The sequence below is a fragment of the Besnoitia besnoiti genome (genome assembly GCF_002563875.1).
Source record: "Besnoitia besnoiti strain Bb-Ger1 chromosome Unknown contig00007, whole genome shotgun sequence".
Taxonomy (NCBI): domain Eukaryota; phylum Apicomplexa; class Conoidasida; order Eucoccidiorida; family Sarcocystidae; genus Besnoitia; species Besnoitia besnoiti.
The window spans coordinates 25,303-46,819 of record NW_021703915.1 but is presented as its reverse complement, the minus strand read 5'-3'; the positions used below and the strand labels follow the sequence as shown (position 1 = coordinate 46,819).

Below are 21,517 nucleotides of genomic sequence, written 5' to 3'. Positions count from 1 at the left end.
GGGGAACGGGGACTGGCCTTGTAACTCTGAAAAACACAGTCCTGCAGCTGCGACAGGAACGAGACCAGGCGCCGGCAGCACACCCCCTGAGGAGGAACGAAGCACTGCTCGCCGCTCTATCATACAAAAACTTATCTCCCAGTGCATTCAGAAGAATCAAACCGGTATTTCCTGTGCCTCAGCGTCACGCTGCTGCCAAAGGACTCACCATCGCGCACAGGCGAAGAAGGTTTGATGTACGTATTCGTGGGACAATGGTGTGCCTCCGTTCGCACAGTGTGTCGGGTTCTGTGGTGCACTGCGTGGATGGAAAGTCGCCGCGATCTACGTAGCGCAGCCCAGAGACAGTGACGTCACACCCTACGAGATTATCGCTTCGCCAGGAATCGAGGAACAGAGTCGCTAGCATGCAGGAGGAACGCGCCCGGAAATGTGCCACTCTCGCACGCGTCAGTGCTTTGCCTTTAAGAGAGATATCGAGGCCGCTGACTCTGTCTTCCACGCGATTCGCCAGATGCGGGGCCTAACGGGTGCGCCGCCGCATAGATCACCATCGCTCTGCAGGTACTGATTTCGGCCGTATCCTCCATGGGAGAAGTGTCCGCTTTCGAGGCGGCGTTAGGGACTGCAACGTCGCCCGTTGTCTACGGAGAAGCGTGAAACGAACTGACACCCGCAGTGCTGCGCGAAACGTCACTACGGTGCTCGCTGATCGGTTGGGATTTCCTCCTCACTCTCCAGCCGCGTACGAAGGAGCGACACGCCACTGCCTGACTTCGTAAAGCTCCTGCTGCGCTGGGCGACGCAACTTTTGACAGTGAGTGTGCATCAGCGGAAAAACTCGAGATGCTTGCACATAGAAGAACCTAGACCGTTCTCCCAGTCGTGTGCCTGCGTGATGGCCCTCACGCAAAGGTGCCGCCGGGAAACTAGACATTGTTTTCAACTCCACAGAACGCCGTTCTAGAGAGTCAGAGAAAAAGGACAGTGAAGCAACAGATGAGTACATGCAAGTAGGAAGAAGGGGAGCGGAGGGCTCCCTCCCCCGAATGGTGCGCGCAGAGTCTCTCGACCCAAACGCGTAAAACACGGAACTGTACGTTGCCCGCAGGTGCTCACAAACCTCTCCCACAGCGCGCCGCCTCCAGCTCTCTGGACAGACGAGGCGCTCTGCAGCTTCCTTCATATTGACAAGAGGGGCGTCTCTGCCGGTGCTTCCTGCCGATTTTCGGGTCTCAGCTACACGCGACTAAGCTCGTTTCTGCAGCTTGTGCCGCATCCTCAATCGATCCCTGCCCATTCCGACCGCACGCTCGCTCGGCGGAGAGCGTACTGCCGACCTTCCCCGTCGCGCTCTTCCCCTGTCGCAGATGCCCCGACACCCCCCCTCCCCTCCCTCTCCGTCCGCCCCCCCCCCCCCCCCCCCCGCGACCAGCTGACAGGGCTCATCAGGCAGGCGTCTTTCGAGAGCGAGGCCAGAGGAAGGCGGGCAGACTCTGAGCCAAACACTTTCTGCACTGCGTTATGTCCTTCCTCAGAGCTGCGACGCCGCTCCTGAGACACGAGCTCAGCTTCCAAACCGCCCTCCGCGTCGCTTTCTCGCGACGTCATCGCGGCGGGCGAAAACGACGCCATAGTCGTCCTCCCTTCGGGTCGTGGCGAGGTCTGCGGCAGCTGCAGCGCCGCTGATGCCCCAAGAACAGAGCTTGTCTGCGGCGCCTAGAGGAAGTATCTCGCGCCTCGCCGTCCACTTGCTCCCTTACATCATTCCGCCTCGTCCGCCTCCGCGGCCGCCGCCACGGGCTCGCGCCACGCGAGCGCCGCGCGCGCGCATGTTCATCGCGCGCCGCATGCCGACAAGGCCGAGCGGCCTCTTGTATTTGCCCGACTTGTCCATCATGCGGAAGAAGGGGGCGTGCCGCAGCATGTCGGGGAAGACAATGAACTTGACCTGTTCACCCAGCAAACGCACCCGCGCAGAAAATGAACGCAGCACTGGAAAGGCGAGCCACAGTAACTGTCTACAGCGAAACAAACGCGTAGTGCCGCGGCTCACGTCGACTCCCGCTACCGACAAAGGAAAGAGGAGGGTGGACCTCGCCGCCTCGGGTTTCCCTAAGTAGCCCCAGCCCGAGAGTGGTGAAACACGACTTTTTGTCGACGTTAACGTGAGGTCTTTGTTCTCCACATGCAATGCATCGCCGCTACTGCTTGAACACAGAACAAAGGGAAGCAATCACTCCTGTCGGGACGGGGAAAAAAGTAGACGGAGTACCGTGGAAGCCGTTGAAGTCTCTCCCTCGTGGGGGAGCATGCCCATTGGAGACAGAATCCCCCACTCGCTGCCACAGGTAGGGAATGCCATCCATGATCTACGACAGATTCGCCGCGCTTGTTTAAGGCATAATTTCGACGGAGAAAGAGCTGTGTTAGGCCGCAGTCTGCCAGTCTGTCAGCCCACAGGTCCCTACGGTGAACACTCCTCCGTGCGCTTACTTGGCTGCCGCGGATGTAGACTTGCTCCAGTGACACAACGCGGCCGTCCCGGTGAGTGACGGTGACGGTCTGAAGGAGGCAGTTCATGTTGTCTTCCGCGTTTTCGAGGACGCCGCGATAGACCTCGCCTGCAGAGAAAAAGCGTAGGACAAGAGCCGCGAGACGTTCAGTTTTTCGCTACCGCGATGAGACTATCGCGGGTCCCCACGAGGCCGCCTATCTCGTGGATGCCGCGTAGGAAATCCGGTTTCGCGCCGCACGTCTCCCACGACGCGGGCGTCTCAGTGAGGCAAAGTGATTCCCAATCTCTTGTCGAATAAAGAAAGCACCGACCGCGGATGGGCGTTTATGTCTTTAAGTCAAAATGTAGCAAAGACGCCACACCCTTGGCCAGCCCCACGCATCCCTCCGCCACCCCCACCCCACTAACCCCCCTTCAAAGAGTCTCGAGAAAAAAAGCCATCACTGGCGCACTTTTCAACACGCCGCTGCGGGCGGCGCGAACTCGTGGCGTCGCAGCCGGTCACTCAGGCAGAGAGCTATTCGTGCTCTGAAGATGCGCGTGAAGTTGCCTGTAAATCCCGTAGGAGAGCCACATATTCTACCCAACCGCCATCTTCGAACTCAGACCTGCCAGGATGGGGAGATGCAGCTTAGAGGCAGCAGCGGCTCGCGGCGCGCGGATAGTCAGCCGATATGAGAAATTCCAGCGAAAGGCGGACGCACCTGACTTGATTTCCACGGTCACTGTGTGGCCGAGACCTTCGTAGAGAAGCTTCACGGGAGTGCCCACGCCTGCCATGTTGTCACGGTGAGGAGCGGAAGATAGAATCTGCTGCGCGCTCAGGAAGCGAGATGCAGTGGAGGCTCACGGACTGTGAACTCACGGACTGTGGACTCACGTCCTTCCAAAGAAGCATTGAACGGGTCAGCACTCGAAATTAGCAACGAGGCAACTGTTTAAACCAAGTGAACGCGACAGCGAGCCGAGACTGGACAGTCTCCTCCAAGAACCAGAAACGCATGCGAATTAGCCGCGGGCACGCGGAGGCCGTTACAACGACTAGGAAAGCGCGAATCCAGGGGTGTCCGCCCTTCAGTTTGAATCCTAGGGCGTAAGACTTTGAGAAGGAGCCTCGCAAACAAAAAAACAGGACTCTGCTTGCACGTTTGCCGCAAACGGTGCCGCGCGAGTAGATGCAAAGCACGAATTGGGAACCCCGGCCGACAACGTGCAAAACGCCCGCGCCGCAGTCAGTGAACAGTGGAAGCACGAAAAAGCGAAGCACCCTCTTGAAACTGCAACATAGGAAGAGTCCTGGTCGTTTATCCTTCCTCGCCGACGAGGTCTCGTGTTGCCCCACCTGTTTTCCTTGTCACTTATCAGAAAAACAGTTGGCGCCAAGATGTGTCTTTCGCTCCCGGTGCATGCGCGCCATCTCTACTAAAAGCCGACGAATTGTTTCGCTGCGGTCGTGTGTCAGGAACTGCGTGGGTGCCCTTGCTCGTTGTTTGTCTCTTGTACCCTGCAGCTATCGAGTTATGCTTCCTCGTGTTTTTTCTCCCTGCTTCAATGCCTGCCTCAGGCACAAGCATCTTTCTTCATCGCGTGATTCCCTCCCTGCTCTAGAGGTCTAATAGAGAGACGAGCCGTCTGGGTGAGGCGTCTGTCGCCACGGGCTTCACGGAGGCCCGACTGTTTTCATTTTTCAGCAAAGTGTTTCGAGGCCTTTAGAGGCGAGATCAGAGTTTACTTGGAGTGTCGCGCCTCTTCTGCTGCTTGAGTCTTTAGAGAGTCGGGCAAATTACGAACGAATCGAGGCGTTCGCAGCACACACAGGGTCGGCGGCTTCTCGTCGAGTTGCCGCGCCGGAGCCCATGGAGGCAGGGAGAGATCGTCCTTGCGCGCTCTGCTTTGGGCTCCACGGCTGCGTGTTTTCGTATGTCTTTGCATGGGCGGCCCCCGTCTCTCGCTTCCGCCTTTGCGCTCGTGGAGAACTTCACTCTTTGGCGCCTGTGGAACAATTTCTCGTTGCAATTTCCTTGCTGGGGCCCTCCCTACGCGTAACGTGTACCCCTTTTGCGACGGTCCAACCCGCTTGTGGCAGTTTTCGCGTCCTTTCTCGTCTCGAGGGGGCAATTCACCGCAGACGTTCTCCCTCCCCTGCATCGCTGTCTCTTTCCGTCTGTGTTTTGTAACGCCGGCATTTATTTCGTTTGTTTGCGTGAAATTGTTTCGACCCGGTGTGGTGCCCAAGCCCGCTGTACTTTTGCACGATTCACAAAATGTCGCTGTCTGCGTCCTCGTGCGTTCGTCGGCATGTGCTCGCTGCCGCGCAACGATCCTCGCCCGCTTCTTCCAGCGCACTTCGTGCCTCCTATCCCTCCTTCGGCGGCGCGTCCTCTGCCTCGCCGGCGCCTGCGGCTTCTTCGCTGCTAGGCGCGTGTCTTGCGGAGCGAACGCAGCGTCTGGCGCTGGCCGGTCGCGCGGGATCCCTCTCCCACCAGCGCGAGCAGTGTCGCTTCTTGAACTTGCACGAGTACCAAAGCATGAAAATCATGAAGGACTTCAACATCACCACGCCTAAATTCGCAGTTGCAGCCACCGCGAAGGAAGCCGAAGAGGAGGCGAAGGCCTTCCAGGCCCACGAAGTGGCGAACGCCGGCGGAGAGCCAGTCGACTTCGTCGTCAAGGCTCAAGTTCTGGCCGGCGGGCGCGGCCTCGGATTCTTCAGAGAGAACGGCTACCAAGGAGGCGTTCAGGTCTGCGAGAGCCCTCGCGAAGTCGGCATTGTAGCAGACAAGATGCTGGGAAAGACGCTCGTGACGAAGCAGACCGGAAAGGAAGGCAAGAAGTGCAACAAGGTCCTCGTCACAGAGAGGTTCTTCATCCGCAAGGAGAAATACGTGGCCATCCTCATGGATCGCAGCGCCGGAGGCCCGATCCTCATTGGCAGGCACGTCGAAGAGAGCCGGGATATCCCCCCTGACTTCGCCTCTGGGGCGGGGCGGGGGCGGCCTGGCGGGTGTCAGCTCGAGACTTCTCCGCGGTCGCCTGCGGGCACGCGGTTGCGGGTCCCCCACTTGAGCGAATCCCTGCAGCATGCAGTCGTGATTGCCCCCTGTTGACTTTGAGGCAGCTCTCCGCCGGAGCTGGTGGAAAACTGGCTTCGGCCTTGTGCAGAGGCGTCCCGCCGAGTGGCTTTGCTTCGCGCGGACCCGTTGGGCTCGTGTGCCCTGCCCGTGCGGTCTTCCCCCCCGCAAGAGCAAAGAGGCGTGCCCTGCCCCCCACCCCCCCCCCCCCTTCCACGCCCTCCGTCTCAGAGAGAACTAACAGCTAGTGTTGCTCTCGGACTGCAGACGCAGCGGTTCTGTCTCCGGGGCAACACAGACGTTCTGCCTGTGTGCGGTTCGGTCTGCAGCGCCCGAGGTGGCACCAGCATTGAGGACATCGCGCACAAGTACCCGGAGTCTATCCACAAGATGCCTATCGACATCAACAAAGGTAGGACGAGTGATTTCCGAGTCCAATCTCTGTCTTCGGTGCGTGTTCTGGCATCGCTGGGAACAAGTCTCGAAGCATGCGTTGCACTGCAGTGTGTGCCGCTCGAACAACGGAGATCCGGCGGCATATGCACGCGGTTAAGGGGCCTGAACTCTCGTTCTGCAACTCTCAGGACTTCGTGCCAGGGTCTCGCAACCGCACTGTCCTGCAAGGCTGCCAAAGATTCTAGTGAATATGCAGAAAGGGAGCTTGCTTTCGAACAAGATCACGCTACCGCCGTAGCGCCATCCGCGACTACCGGAACCCGATTCGAGCTTCACGTTGGGTAGCAGCCCCACGGCGGTGCAGAGAGTATCGCAGGGGTATGATCCCTCACACGCTAGTGAACAGCTTCTGAATGTCCGTTCTTTCTTCCAGAGTCGTGCCTTGAAGTGCTGCGCCAACGGCCCGCTACAGAGTAGATGCTCTACGACTGTTCCTTGGTTGCTTTCTCAGGACTTTCGGAGGAGCGCCTGCGAGAGTTCGCAGGGTTGCTCGGATTCTCTGGCGACCGCTTGGACGCGGCGTGCCAGTGCATCCGCGGCCTGTACGAGCTGTTTGTGAACAAGGACTGCACTCAAATCGAAGTCAACCCGCTTGTCGAGACCCACGACGGCCGCGTGCTGGTGTGCGACGCCAAACTGAACTTTGACGATAATGCAGCCTTCCGCCAGAAGGACGTTTTCGCCCAGCGTGACTATTCCCAGGAAGACCCCCGCGAGGTGGCGGCCGACGCGGCAGACTTGAACTACATTGGTCTCGATGGCAGCATTGGCTGCATGGTCAACGGCGCCGGCCTGGCGATGGCGACCATGGACATCATCCACCTCCACGGAGGCTCCCCTGCGAACTTCCTCGACGTCGGCGGTGGCGCGGACCAGCACCAGATCATCGAAGCGTTGAAGATCATCCAGCAGGACAAGCGTGCGAACTGCGTCCTCGTCAACATCTTTGGCGGTATTATGCGATGCGATGTCATTGCAAAGGGTCTCGTGGCCGCTGCCAAAGAAGTCGGATTCGACAAGCCAGTCGTGGTACGTCCTTTACGAACAAGACAGCGCTCGGCGCGAAGCCTCGGTGAAACTGAGGTTCGGACGCGCGTGGATCCGTATGATTGACCACACGCCGCAGATGACACTTCTCTGTAGGGTTGCGTCTCGCAGGCGGTTGCAGTGGTGGCGGACGCGTATGTTTGATACCGCAGGAGTACAGGGCCGTCGTGTTCGAGTTAAGGCACGTCCGTAGTTGGTGTGTGAAAGAATTCTTGCATGAAATGCTAGCCCTGCATTCTAAAGATGGAGTGCTCTGGTCCATGGGATTTTCGACGACCTCGCTAAGCAGGGTGGGGAGGGGGTGGTGGGGGGGGCAGTCTCACGTGCGCTAGAGCGCATCAGGGGTAGATCTGGTCACACAGGCCACGGTAGACGGGGTACGCGCCAGCTCAGATGACAGCTTGACTGCATTGGGGTGACTTGTCCGTCCTCCTGTGTGCAGCTTCGCCTCGAGGGTACGAACAAGGAAGCGGCGAAGGAAGTCTTGAAGGCAATCCGTACGGACCCCGCCTACGCATCGCTGCAGCTCCTCCAGGAGGACGACTTCGATAAGGCTGCACGGCTTGCGGTGAAGGTGGCGAGCGTCGTCGATGCGGCAGCCAAGGCAGACCTGAAGGTTCACATTTCCGCCCCGTGATTTTGCATCTCGAGAGTTTTGCTTCGAGCGTGTCGCGACCCTTGGCCCAAGGGCCACAGTCCGGACATTAGCAGCTGCGCAGAGTTGTCAGTTGGATCTCACGTATTCCAGTAGTCATGTCTTCGGTTCCTGCGGGGGTGCGTGTAGTTTCGGCGAGTCTGCTCGGTGAACCATAATCCATAATTCAGAACGGGCAGTAGAGGAATGCGTGCCATGATTCGACAGTAATGTATGTATTCGTGTGAAAGTGGTTCGCTGCTATAACAAGCGGGTACCTTCGCACAGAAAAGGCACGTCTGCGCCGGTCCCGACCTCCAGGGGCCTGACATGACAGGCTGCCGAGCTCGTTAAGCACGTCTAATACATCTGTTGAAGCTGGCTTATGTCAATGACGTTCGTGTGAACCCCGTAGGTTGTCGGACTCCAGGTGGTGCAACTCCAGCCCCGGCTGCCAACCTAATGTGCCATTGATACGTTACCTAGCTGCGCGTGGTTCGATCAGTGTCGCGCTGGCCTTGCAGTCAATGTAACGGCTCTAGATCAAAAGCTTTATTCAGTTAAATTACGAATAGTAATGCACAGAAAAAATACATCGCCCATACTGCAGGTTTCATTTGCGAACGGAAACAACCCCTCGGCGCTGTCAGATAGCTCAGCTCCCTTCCGCAGCGCAGGATCCGCTGTCATATGCGGATGTGTTAGATACCGGGTTGACACCGTTGTTTCGAAAGTGTACTGTCTACCACTAGAACATGGCAATGGTGAGAGCCCTTGAGTAGCGCGGCGTTGGCGGTAACCAGTGTACCTTGCCTGCCCCATAAGGTGTACCCAGAAAACACGGTCACCATCCCCCCCAGGGAGACTCGCAATCAATGAGAGATGCTAACAGTTTTACGCTTGTACATGCGTTCACGAAGTTAACGATGTTAGCTGAGTCGCAAAGCTGTCTGCGTATGAATCACCCACGAAGGAGCCACTGTTACACAATGAAGGACAAGTCGCCGCGCGAGAAAAATCGGCGGCTGGACCGATACCAGAATGACGTCTCTCATCCTCATCGAAAGTATCAGCCTTTCATTTCAGAAACAAGCATCCATGACTGGCGCGTACCGTTTCCTCGTTTCTAGCAAGTGTGTACGAACATGAGTTGCAACAAAGCAGAAACACGACCTTTTGCTCCCGAGCCTCTCACGCTAGTTTCGGAGTCCTTACATTTCACCTATAGGACTCACCCACTTTATCCGCGCGAAAAAAGGCTCACCTACACACTCGCGCAGGGGCCCGCACTGATGCTCACATCGTCAGCAGTAGGAAAGAGGGCGGCACGGCGTTGCTGAAAAACATTTGTCATCTTCCTCTATTATCGCCCATGCAAGCGACTGTGTTGCTCACAACTTCGGAGAAACTGGGCCCCATCTTGCAAATACGCTGAAAGCATCCCGTTATTGACAGGAGTAAGATGTGCCTGTTTCAGATGAGCGGTAACACCTTCGTGTGTAGGGTGAGAGCGTTGCTAGTCGTGAAACTTCGAACTTCGACCCCCGGCCGTCTCATGGAACAAAAAGCAAAGCCATCTGGTCAAAAAACTGTTTGTGGCTCTTCAGTATTTATAGGGACACCCCTGCCAAGACGTGCCAGATCAGATAACGTGCCTCCTCCTCCCTTGCCCATTCACACTGAACAAGAACCAGGATATGATTTGTTGGTATTCTCTCCCCGAGAGCCGCCCAAGCAGGTACCCACCTTTCCACTCAACAGTTCGATTCGGAGAGGAGCGTACGAATGGCAAAGCAAACCTGCTTCCGAAGGCAGGCAAAGTCATCACTCCGTGCACCGCACGGATGTAGCCCACACGGATATATCAAGCACGCACTTACGTTGAGTTCCCTCCAGCGGCCACTCCCTCCGAAAAAACGATATTTGACGACGCGGCCTACCCACACCCGGGTAACGCCTGGAACAGCTGTATTCGGCGCCGCTCGGTCACCACCTGCGGCCGCATCACATTGTGACGCTGCCCACACTGAGGCTGCTAAGGGCTGTCATTTACGAAACCTGATGAGTCACGGCGTTCCGATGGCCCCTTGTTCCTCATGTCCTTCGCAAATTGGAACGTCCGCCGCACGAGACCGCGACGGGCTTCTAGAAGCCCTGGCGGAGCATTGGGTGAAAGTGCAAGAAGTGTGCTATCGAGACTGAACAGCTTATCAATCCCCCTGATGACAGTTACTTTTGCCTCGCGCACTTGCCGGTCAGTGGTCCGGTTTGACAAGGCGAGGAGCGTTTTCAGACATAGTGTCATGAGTGGAAGTCCCTCTCTGAAAATTTTGACTAGGGATCCTGTGTCATGTCGTAGTAGCGCCTCGGACACGTCGCTTGCGAAGACGGTGAATCCGATTTTAAAATTGTCAAATTGATCTGCTATGAACCGGGAGAAACCCTCCAAAACAGGCAAGGACACATAACCGTCTAGCACATACTTGATGTGAAGGAAGGTATCACCAGCAACTACGCCTTTTCCAACAAGGTCTCTCGCTCTGAAGTACTTATTAATAAACTCTTGAGCTGCGTCAGTGCTCTCAGTCACACCCCACACGAACGCCCGATGGGCATTATCAAGGGACGCCACATACTGGCAAAAGAACTGCACTCCGGCCCCAAGCATGTTGATTTTTTGTAAAAGATGATCTTGAGCGGGCACGTCATCTGACGTAAGGACGCTATACTTCGCAACAGCGCGTTCTGTGAAAGAGGAATTGCGAAGCCTCCATAGCAGAGAAGCCATGAGCCCGCGTCCTCGTAGCGAGGCCCCGCCACTGAAGAGATCACAAGAGCCACCATGTGGGCCATTCCTCATCAAGCACGCGACAAGGCAATATACGAGGCATAACCTCGTTCTGCGCAGTCCGCGCACCATTTTGAACGAAAGGCCGAAAAACGAGGAGCATGGAGGTTATACCGTGCAACTATTGCTTGATGCCTCTCAACAACCCCAGCTGTCCTCAAAGAAAAGACCTCCCTTGCGTGGCTAGTCGTAACAGAACAATTGCCTGTCTTCCAGGCGGCACCCCCAACGAAAATGAATAGACGAATAGAAAAGCACAGATACCCGAGAAGTTTCTCAAAAGTGCTTGCGGACCGTCCAGAGCGCAGTTGGCAGGCAGTGTCGCTGCTGATCCCCTGGCGCCACCGAGGTGCAACCGGAAGTCGCGTCGCTGCACCCGTATCATCGACGACCGATGACTTTTCTCTCTCGCGCATCTGTCTACTGGTTGCTCAGACGGAACAACGAGGATATCACACTTAAACTTCAGGTCGGTGTCCCCTAAACATCCATAGCACTACAGTGATGCGAACTACCCACAATGCTCATTGATGTCCAGAGTTCTGACAGAACACTATCGCGGAACCCCTCGGGGGGCCACCGGTGCCTACTATCCCCCCCTGTAAACCGAATGAAAAAGCCCCCCTTGCGCGCTTCTTGCTGATCGGCGATGCGCCCAGGTGTCGGCGCCTGTTGTGCGGGTTACAGAAACAGAGCAAGGCACGCGATGGTAAGGCTAGTCCTATGCGAATAGTTATTTGCGACGGGCGGCTCGGATCGACTCTACACTGAGAATCACTCACAGAAGGGTCGCGTCCACTGTGTTTCGGCATGCACCATGCAACACGTACGGGTTGAGGGTGTTCAGAGACTTTTCGGGCGCCAGTTCGATTCAGGTCGTAGCACTTTCTACACATTGCATGAGAATATTCAAGCTGCAGCTTAATCGTTCCTCTGGAGGTGGACAGCGTGGTTCCAGAGCCTCTGCGACCGGCAACGACGCAGAGCGCAAGGCGTGATGTCACGACTTCGGCGCCTATGCTGTAGACAGCAGCTTGCGCATGGCGGACAGCGGCCTGCGAGCACTGCTGTGTCACAAGAAGCTGAGAAGCCAGTGTTTTAGTCTTGCCCCGCATCTGGGAGCCGCTGTCAGCTAGTATCATCTGTGCCCCGAACCCAAACGCGAATGAGTAAACGCGGCAAGTGACTCACATAGTGAGGGAAGACGTTGCCGGTGGCTCGCTCCGGTCCATGGGAACCACGTCGTATAATCAGAAGTGCACGTTATACTCGGCAACTCGCGTCCAGGAAACCTATGAAGAGGAGTCAGTCCAACAAGCCCCCAGTTCTTGCACCGCGCCAAAGACCAACAGCAAGCACGCAGGTGGACGATATAGCATCTGGAGCCGGGCGGGAAGGTGATACTGTCGTTGTAGCGAGAAAACGCTGTTTCACTTCAGCATTCTCCGTGTGGAGGCAAGTAGCAATACTCATACTGTCAAGGTGCAAGAGGAATGCATATATATATATATATATATATATATAAACAAATTTATATGAAGCTAATTGAGGATGCAAACTTGCAGAACGTGGTTCTGAAATCAGACTTTCCATAGATCCTTGGTAGGTGCCTGAGATCCCCTGTATCATGGCCGCATCTACGGATGGACCTGGGCGCTAAACGAAGACTCGCAGAAAACGTCGTATCAGATCAGAAATGACTGCTACACAGTGCAACAACGGAAACGCGCGCCAGATGAGTGTGAGCTAGCGATATGGCTCGGCATGCCGGAGGCGCTACGAGACAGGAGAGGCTCTCACGCGAATGAAGGGCACGCCCTCTACGTCTATCGTGGTAGACGTGCCATTCATTCAAGCAGAAGCCGGCGCGTGTCTCCAACGACTTCATAGATGAGAAGTGCTTGTCCTAGGACGTACTGCCCCTAACGTCTGTTATGGTCGAAAGAGGACCACTCTCTATTGCGGAAGCGAAAATACGACATGCTAACTCCCCAAAGACACGACAACGAAAATCCCCTGGCACAATGGTGCGTCGGTGTCACTCGTAGCCAGCAGGTGTCCCACGCGCCAGCGTATGCGCACCCCCGAGGACATCGAGAGGACGCAAGCGCCACATGACTACCTCGAGCAACTCAACAGATTTCCGCGGGCTCGATGAAGACAAGTGTCAGGATGCTATATTTTGCGGTTATTGCTGCTCCCCGATCCTGCGTCGCACGCGGTGTAGTGATGCGTGAAGGCCACCTTTAAGCCGCGACCTCAAGCTGGGCGTTTTTGACCATCACGGTAAAAAAGTGTTCATACTCAGCCCCCCTTCTTGATAGAAGTGAAAATCAGGGCACCGACTCCAACCATGACCGCACTAACAAGACCCATCTGCGTGACCTGAAGAACAACCCCTCCGAGCTCTCCATCGCCGCATCTTCTGTCGCTGCGTGTCTCGCGGCCCGCCGCTGTTTCGTCCTCAGGCAGGGATAAGCCCGCCTCTTCGTCAAGCTGGTGCTCCAGCTGCCGCTGCAGGACTCTGGCTTGTTTCTTGCGCTGCTCCCGCTGGACGGCCTCGATCAGCTGTTGAATTCGTCTGATCTGCACTTCGATTTGACGGATCCGTTGAGCCGGCAAGGTTTCCTCTGGAAAATTCCTTCCCTTCCCGCTGAGTGTCGTCTCCCCAGCGATCTCTCTCCCTTCATTTCCTCCACTGGTCTGACAGCCTCTTCTGCCGCCTTCCGCGTTCGCGCCTCGCTTTGTCTCCACCGGCTCGGGCCCTTCTCCAGAGCCTCTCGCCGTCGCCCCCTCACTCGCTGCCTGTGGGTCTCTTGCGTCCTCGCTGGCACGCCGGAAACCCCCGTGGGCGTCTCCACGCAGGCTCTGGTTGTGCAAGAAGTTCTTCCTGGTCGCCTGTCGGTGCATCTCCACGAGAAGGGTTCGCATCTGGTCGAGCCGCTGGAGCGCTGGCGCTTGTTCCTGCTGCCACATGGCCAGGGCGCGCCTCTTATGTAACTGCCGCGACTCGTCGCGAGACCAGAAGACTTTGTAGAACGGTGAAAAACACTTCTCTTTCGCTACATCCAGAAGCAGAAGCGCACTCCCCTCCACCAGCAGAAGCCTCAAGAACGCAGGCGAGGACGGCGGCACGCCTTCAAACCGCGGATAGCAGTACCGCGCATCCTGCTGGAGAAAGCTAGAGCGCGAATCTAAGAGCATCGGAAAAGCCAAAACCGAGCGGCGCACAGATGCTACCCAGCCCGAAGAGGCGCCGAGCAACTCAAGGGAGGACGCGGCCAACCCCACACAGAATCCGGGCTCGCGCGGCGCGTGCCCAAAATCGAGTGGAGGACAAGCGGAGGACGACCTGCCCTCCAGCTCGGGCACAGGGCTACTGGCTGTGTCAGCCTTCAAGGTGATGGTGGAAAGAGGGTCACCTGGAGCTGGGATCGAAGGCCTCGTGGACCCAGACAAAACGGTTCCACGCCGCTCGCTTTCCGGCGTCTCGGGTTCCACACGCGTGCATCCGCTGCTGCCTTGCCTCGGTCTGCCCAGATCTGCCAAGTTGCTGCCGCGTGCACCATCACCGGGCTCGTCGCCCTCCGCCGAGACAGAGGCGTGCAAGCGTACAGCCTTGGAGGAGCTCGCCCCCACTTCATGGGGCACGCGCGGTGGGGGTAGCGGCGACGGCAGTGCAAAAACTGCGTCGTGAGAGTCATCGGATCCCCCACTTCCGCCGTCACTACTCTGCTGTCGGTTAGAGGCGGCAAACTCCCTTCCTTTTTCACGCCGCATCTCAGCCTCCTCCTCGCGAAGCTCAGGTTTATTGGGACATCGTTGGATCTGAGAAAGTCGTCCATCCCCAGAGGACCGCCCTTCTTCTTCCAAAGCGTTTGCAGTCTGCCGTGGCGGCCCTTGGTCCGGAGCGTCCTCAGTCAGATATGAGGGAGCCTCCTGTGTCTGCGGAAGAAACGGGCAAGCCTGACTCGCAGCGGCTGCCAGCTGCGACGGCAGCGCGCCCACCCCGCTCGTGAACGCCGGCGGGGCGACTGCCCCCGCCCCCCACGGCAGCTGGAAAACAGGCGTCCCAAGCTCAGATCCTGTCGGAGGTTGACGGAATGCACACAGAGCTCCATTTAGCTGCTCGGGTGCTGACGCGAGGCGACCCGGGTCTCCTGGGAACACCGGGGGAACATCCGCGGGCGCCGTGAGCGCCACTGCCGCTGTGGCTCCTGTCGGCGGAGCTGCCGCTGTTTCGCCAAACAGCCACTCGTGCGGAGGCGTAATGCCAGCCTCCGCAAGTTCGGCGTGCAATCGCTCGCGACTGAGACAAATAAACATAGGATTGCGCCAAACACACGATCGGTCGTCGGATAATGACATAGGTGGTCTCTGCCCGTGAGGCGGCATGCAGAAAAACGTGGACGGCTAAACACGTGGTGCATCCGAAAGTAGACACAGACATGGCTCACCAGTACGACAACTGGGGACGCGTTAAACTAGAGACATGCAAACAGAGACGGGAGATGTCTTAGAAATGCCGTCGGTTTGAGGATACCGAGGGGAACGACACACAGAACGCCACCTCCCCACCCGCATTTGCGTAGTAAGGCGACAACGAGATAGCTACGAGTTAGCAGCCTAGTAATGTATTGCCAGGTCTGCGGCTCTTTACAGGGCTGTGTATGCATACGATGTATCGCGCACACAGCCTGAGGGCCGGACGGATTTCTGCGCGGCATGTGCCGCATCACACGGAATTTCATAGGCGGAGAGGTTTTCGAATGCAAAAGGTGCCTATCTCCCTTTCTATTTCTCTGCGGCGTCTTCTGCAGCCACATCTTTCCTCCCCTGATGCCCAAGGCGCCTCGTAACGAAGGTGCGTTCGACTGCATGATACACCCATCGTCGCGCAATTCGTTCAGCGAGATATACGCCAACAGTCCCGATGCAGGGTGACCACTACCTACCAGCTTCCGAGGAATCCGACATCGACGCTGTCGCTCATAGCGAGCACTGGAAAGACGCAACAGAGTTTCTTCAGCCGGCGCAGGATTAAAAGTGTCTGGGCGCTCAGCACTCCTTTACTGGGCTTCAGGAACCAGAGAGCCACGTGGATCTGAAGGGAGGAGGGGGCGAAAGGAAGCGGAGACACACGGCCTTGCAGGAGTTTGGCAGTCTCGCGATGTATCAGTGCGATAGCACACGAAACAAGCTTTGACACAGCAAATAGGAACGACTGCGTCCGTCCTTCTATTCACTCGCAGCGCAGTCCTGACTTTGGCGTCTTACCCTGTCATCTGGGCACTGACCGAACTGCTTCTTTCTATCTGAATACTCAAGGAGCTTCAATTCGCAGTAGGGAATGGCTAAGAGTTCGTGAGACGCCTCTGTCACCGCCACTGAACACGCGAAAGTATGCAAAGGAATCACACATAGAACCACGTATAAAGCGTTCGCCTGAGAATGCTGGCTGTATACAGGGAGAACTCAAGGTCGGCGGGGAGAAGGCTGAAGAAACGCGTGCAGAACCCGGGATAACTCCGTATCCGTGAACTGGCTTGTAACTCCGCATCATACCGTATCTGAATGAGACGTTTTAGCATATTTTGCGGTGGTAAATGTAATCCCACTCGAAACTGTGGTTTGTTAGTATTTATGTTATCCACATGTCAAGGTGCGTAAGAGTACAGCGGAAACTCCCCCTCTTTGCGCACAGCGCTTGTGTAGGAATTCCTCAAAACGAGCCTCGTACAGCGTCGACGACGAAGAGGCCTTTGCGTAATCGACGTGAAAATGGCTAAGCATTGCTCCTCTGGTCTGAGACCGAAGGGTGCTGCACTCTCACAAGGACGCGCGTTTCACTTAGACGCCACATAGGCGCCGCGGAGTAACACGCGTTGGGCAAAACGCTTTACCTTCAAGCAGAGGCCGGCCTTCGCCAAGGTGGAAGATGACTTCCTCGCCGCAACAAACCGGTCGAGAAGAAACCCGGTACCACTGCAAGAAAACACAGACGGGGGTCATGTTGAGCCACACTCGCGCTAGCCGTGAACGCACTTTCTGCAGGCCCCTGGAGCAAAAGCGGCATCTTCGCACAGCGAGAGCCGCATGAGGTGAAACAAGAAGGGGAACGGCACAACCCAGCGCCACGAAAGTCACGTTGCGAGGAAACGGCGCACGGTCTTCCGACCAAGACCGGCACTGCCTACACCGCATTCGAAGAGGACTCCCAGTATCCATGACCATCACGTGAAGTGCCTCAAGAATAGTAGTAAGCGACGTAGAACTGAAGAATCCACATCTGAATACACCCGGGACAAGCTAACACAGCCGGACAACTGGCATCGTCCTCCTTCGCGTTTAGTCTATATTTCATCACAAAAGCGGCAGTCCGCCCCGCCACGGACGCTGAAGTCTGAGGCAAAGAAGATCAACGTACGGTGGCGAACATTTCATTCAAGAGAGTCGTTTTTCCAGAGAGCTCCTCGCCAGTGAGCAGAATATTGAACCGATGCTTCTTCCCCAGAAATCGTCTCTTGCACTGCTTTTCCAGCTTGGTCTGAACCTGAAAGAAACGACATCAGCGTCTCGTGCGAAGCGTACCTCTCCAAGCGGCACGGGGTATTACGCGATCCGCAACTGAGACGGGATGGTGCGTGACTGGCTGACGCTTGCTGCGCATCCCGTACAGAAGCGCAAGAATAGCGAATGGGCACACATTCGCACTGGCGTGTGGAAGGCTTTCCTCCGACTCGACATTCGGGAAGTCGACACTGTGCGATATGCGAGAAGAACGCATACCGCGGCCAGGCTGGTAGGACCCTACGAACCCGTGACGAGGCTACCGCCCGCCTCGGGTCCCCCCCCACAGCAGCTCTTGCGTGTCTTTCGCACTGTCCAGCGACCCTGCCCCGTGTGCTCCTCCCTCTGATCACCTGTCGGAGAAGGGCCGTCCGGAGAGTCCGACTTGGGCCCATTCCCTCTTCTCGGTTGCTCTCGCAGTCTTGAAGTTCGCTCAAAATTGTACTGACGCTCGAGAAGTCGTCGAGACCTACGTTACGCGCCACCTGCGCTTGCAGGACGACACACATACAAGCCTATTGAAGAGAGAAGACGGAAGGGAAACCTGCCGGCGCGGCAGAGAAGCACAGCTTGGAAACGCGTGCCTTCCCCCAAGCAGCGGGCCCCGCTTCTCGGCGAACTTTGAAATAGTGTGGAAAAGGGGTCAGCAGCATTCTCATTCTGTGGGTAGGACAAAGCGGAGGTGTCTCAGGGTGACGCGCAAAGCCGCCGCCGCTAGACGCCGGAATGCGGTCTCCTGTTTCACGTGAAGTACCGCACGATCAGCCTCACAGGCAGCCGATGCAGCTTGCAACACCATGTATTAATATAACAAAGATACTCAGGGTAATCTGGTATCTGTCTTGGCCTGTGGATCGGCTGTCGCCGTTTCGGGCACGTGCGACGGGTCTCAGTTCGTTCCTCCTTCACAGTTCAAACTGGGGTGGTATGGGAGTCTCCCCGCTCGGGCTCACCGCATTCTCGACACCGTCCACTCACCAGTTCACCTGGGTAAAATCCCGTCGGCGGACCTGTGAAGCCCGCACAGCGGGGGAAGCCACTCGAAAAAGTTGGAGACGTCGAGTGGCCCGGGAGATCCCCGCCGCGGATCCCGCCTTGAGCATCTCCGCCGCGTTCTCTGTTCTCATCAAACTGCGAAAAGAAATCGCTCATGCCGCGAGGCAACTGCGAGTCCTCAGCCCCCAACCGTCTCACTGCCCCACCAGCCACGCCCTGCTCTCTGTCCGAGGACCGTTGCGCCGCAAAAGACCGTTGAGGAGGGGGGCCGCCCCTCGGAGAGATTATCTGAAGCACGCTGGAAGGCTGATGCTGGCGGTGGGCCCCGAAGCCCCCGGGCGTGAGTCGCTGAATGTCTAGGCTCTCGCCGCTCGCCAGGCCTGGGAACGCGCGAACGTGGAGGCTGCCGGCGGGATATCGCGGGAAAACGTAGGGCATCAGGAAAGGGCGATGCAGGTGCCCCACCGAACCAAGAGACCCCAACGGACTCGCAGCCTCTCCGTTCGCCTCGCGAAGGCAGACTGCAGTGTCTGGCAACCTTTCTAGGGGCGCGACGGGCCCCCCGCCGGCGCTGCCAGGTAGGGGAGGCCTCGTCCGTGACGAAAAGACAGATCTGCTCTGCAGAGAACCCACGGGGCTCTGCGCGGCACGTTCACAGGCGCCGTCACCTCGCTCCGGCAGTTGCTGGCCCCCCCACAAAAGCACAGTGGTCTTGAGGACGCCAGCCGCTTGCCCCTGCGGAAGGAGTTCTGCGCGCTCGCTGCTGCCTTCAAAAGGACTTTCGAGCGGCCCCCTCTGCCACGTTTGGCCGCGGTAGTCGCTCCTCCGGGGGGACGAAGAAGCAGGGACGAACGAGGGGGAAACCAAACGCAAACCCACGCTCACTTCGCCTTGTTCACGCCCCCAGTCTGCAAAGGAGAAACAACTGAAAGACGAGGCGGCACCCACATGCTCCGCAGGGCCCTGTTCATCTCTCACCAGAGGCTCGCCCCCATGCGACTCGGGCTGGGCCATCGGCCTCGATTCGAGCGATGGGACCTCCAGTGTTGCGCCCGATAGGACTGTTTTGGTAGGCTCTGCTTCCTCCCGAGGCGGGGCACCGACGGAGACACCTACAACACTCGCCGCACCTGCTGTCTCCTCTAGATGATGAGCGCTGCGTCTCATCCGTTCAAAGCCTTCGTCGCCCCGTGCGCTGCCGGAGGGACGCTCTGCCGCCCGATCCTCAGCGACAGCCTCCCAGGAATCTTTGGGCTCCCTGTTGCCCGGTGGGTCTGCGCTTGTCAATACCGCAGCAGCTCTCTCTCTCAATGTGCCCTCGCGAGGTGCGGTGCTGGGGTCTACGTTTGAATGGCTGCTGCACCCCCCCACAGATGATGCACCGCGCCCATTCGATCCAGCGAGTGCCGCCGAGGCGCTTGACGAATACCGCTTTGGAAGCGGGAAAGAGACCTCCTCGAGCTCTCCCAAAGAGTTTAAACCAAGACGTGAATGCGTCAGCGGGGGCTCGACGATATAGTCCGAGTCACCCACGTCGCTGGCGAGCCAGCGATCGTGCGCGCCCGCTTCAAGGTCGAGATCGGAATGTCGGCTGTCTTCGGCGGTTCCTCCGGAGAAAACAGGACGTGCGGCGGACGCGGTGGCCGCCGCGAGATGACCCCCAGCGTGGTGCGAGGCGAGAAGTGGCGGGGTTGAAAACGCAGCGGGCGAGAGGCGCAGTCCTTCCCCGCTCGCCACCCAGGCGACGCTTCCGGTGCCTCCAACGTTTCGCTCGAGAACGCAGAACTCCCCTCCTTCGGAACTGGGGCCTGGTGGGATCGTCCCCAGCGAAGGAGGGGCAGACGCCACCGGCGGCAGATGCGCGGCCTCCCGAGTGCGTTCAGCTGCTCGCTCGCACGCATGCGCCGAATGCCCCACGCGCCGAGGGGGCTCAGGCTGAAGACGGGACAGGGTGGGATGACTCAGCACCATGGGGGGAGAACAGGCTGAGTGGGAGGACGACGCGTCTGCTGCCACCGCCGCAACTCCGCGTGACAATGCCAAGCACAACTCGGGCTCACAGCGACCGACTCGACGGCCTGCATCTCCTTTCTCTCTCCGCTTGTCGCCGCGTGCCAGATGCCCGCTGGCGCGTGGCTCCCTTTCCGATGGGGTTGCAGGACCGGGTGAGGGAGCAGGAAGCCCCATGTCGACAGAGGCCTCCTCTAGGTCGCTCGGACTCTCGCTGCTATCAGCGTCAGGCTCCGAGCGCTCGTGGGACAGCAGCGGAGAACTCGCCCCCGAATCAAGTCCGCTCACCGACGGCACACTCCCCACCGAGCTCAGCCAGCAGACCCCGCGGCTCTCGTCGGCATGACCCACGATCTCTTCTTCTTCTTCAGGCAGACGAGCCCCGCCCGGAGCCCTGCCTGGGACCGTTATAGGGACTGAACAAGGCGAGGGCGCCGCGGCATCGCCTCCGAGAGGGGCAGAGAACGGCTCGCGAGCGGCCGACGCAGCTGCTGGGGATTCGCTTGACACCGGTGTAGAGCTGAGCCCAGAGGGGAGCCTGCCAGACGAAGCGGGCGCGGGGCCTGGCGGACGCACAGGCTGCCGCCGTGTTCTCCAGAAGGCGGGAAACATCTCATAAGCGTGTGGGATGTGGGACTGAAGGGGAAATCATACGCAGACTCGTAAAGCTCATGGGGCGAAGGTTTTTTGCGTAAGATTTCCGACCGCTGGCACACCAAGCGCCGCACCTGCATTATCGCTCACCACCTCTGCCACTCAGTCTTGCGTAAAGCTTCCTCTGGAAGCGGACTGCATAGCATGTGCCGATTCAAAATAACGATATGGGACGCGCAGCCCCCTCTCAGAAGCGGAGAACCAACAGACGCAAAAACCGTTGCTCCACGGGGCCATCAATGAAGAGGCGACAAAAGTGCGAGCCAGTTCGCTTACGGAACAGAAAGAAAAGAGACTGATGCACCAGCTCTGGCGCGGATGGACGGTACAGGCCCTTTGAGTCACACCAAGCGCTCACGAAGAAGGACACGTAGCGACACACAACAGAGGGAGGAACCTGCGCGTTCACCGGACGAAGGAGTCACCACTACCATAGTGCCCCATCACTGGTCTAGGCTCCCAGCGGAATGCCAAGGTTAACAGATACGGGACTGAATCGAAATGATTCAATCAAAGTCAGGTAGAAAAGGCGGCGGATGGAACTGGAGCCTTAACCCTAAACTTGGTCTTCTTAGTCCACAGCGATACGACCGGCCGTCCCGCAGTTGCCACAGCTACACAGCCAGCACACCCTGTCTGCCTTTCTCCAGGTGGCACGGAAAACGAGGCACACGAATCAATTTGCAGCAAAGATGGACTCACTCGAAAGCAAA

General features: G+C 57.8%; 4 protein-coding genes across 4 annotated transcripts; 1 reads left to right on the top strand and 3 right to left on the bottom strand.

The window, feature by feature from the left end:
- Nucleotides 1–1,759: 1,759 nt before the first annotated feature.
- On the bottom strand, nucleotides 1,760–3,298 carry BESB_070360 (LSM domain-containing protein; the record flags this gene model as incomplete). Its single annotated transcript, XM_029365409.1, has 3 exons — nucleotides 1,760–1,951; nucleotides 2,497–2,624; nucleotides 3,223–3,298. 3 exons carry the CDS (start codon nucleotides 3,296–3,298, stop codon nucleotides 1,760–1,762), a joined length of 396 nt encoding a protein of 131 aa, XP_029217893.1.
- Nucleotides 3,299–5,046: 1,748 nt separating this feature from the next.
- BESB_070350 (putative succinate-Coenzyme A ligase, beta subunit) lies at nucleotides 5,047–7,729 on the top strand (the record flags this gene model as incomplete). The annotated part of the gene is made up of 4 exons (XM_029365408.1): nucleotides 5,047–5,453; nucleotides 5,919–6,001; nucleotides 6,497–7,074; nucleotides 7,535–7,729. 4 exons carry the CDS (start codon nucleotides 5,047–5,049, stop codon nucleotides 7,727–7,729), a joined length of 1,263 nt encoding a protein of 420 aa, XP_029217892.1.
- Nucleotides 7,730–9,761: 2,032 nt separating this feature from the next.
- On the bottom strand, nucleotides 9,762–10,646 carry BESB_070340 (uncharacterized protein; the record flags this gene model as incomplete). Its single annotated transcript, XM_029365407.1, has 1 exon — nucleotides 9,762–10,646. One exon carries the CDS (start codon nucleotides 10,644–10,646, stop codon nucleotides 9,762–9,764), a length of 885 nt encoding a protein of 294 aa, XP_029217891.1.
- Nucleotides 10,647–12,878: 2,232 nt separating this feature from the next.
- On the bottom strand, nucleotides 12,879–20,762 carry BESB_070330 (uncharacterized protein; the record flags this gene model as incomplete). The annotated part of the gene is made up of 7 exons (XM_029365406.1): nucleotides 12,879–14,883; nucleotides 15,530–15,678; nucleotides 15,852–15,961; nucleotides 16,478–16,559; nucleotides 17,002–17,127; nucleotides 17,498–17,629; nucleotides 18,123–20,762. The coding sequence occupies 7 exons, from the start codon at nucleotides 20,760–20,762 to the stop codon at nucleotides 12,879–12,881; spliced, it is 5,244 nt and encodes a 1,747-aa protein (XP_029217890.1).
- Between the last annotated feature and the right edge of the window lie 755 nt (nucleotides 20,763–21,517).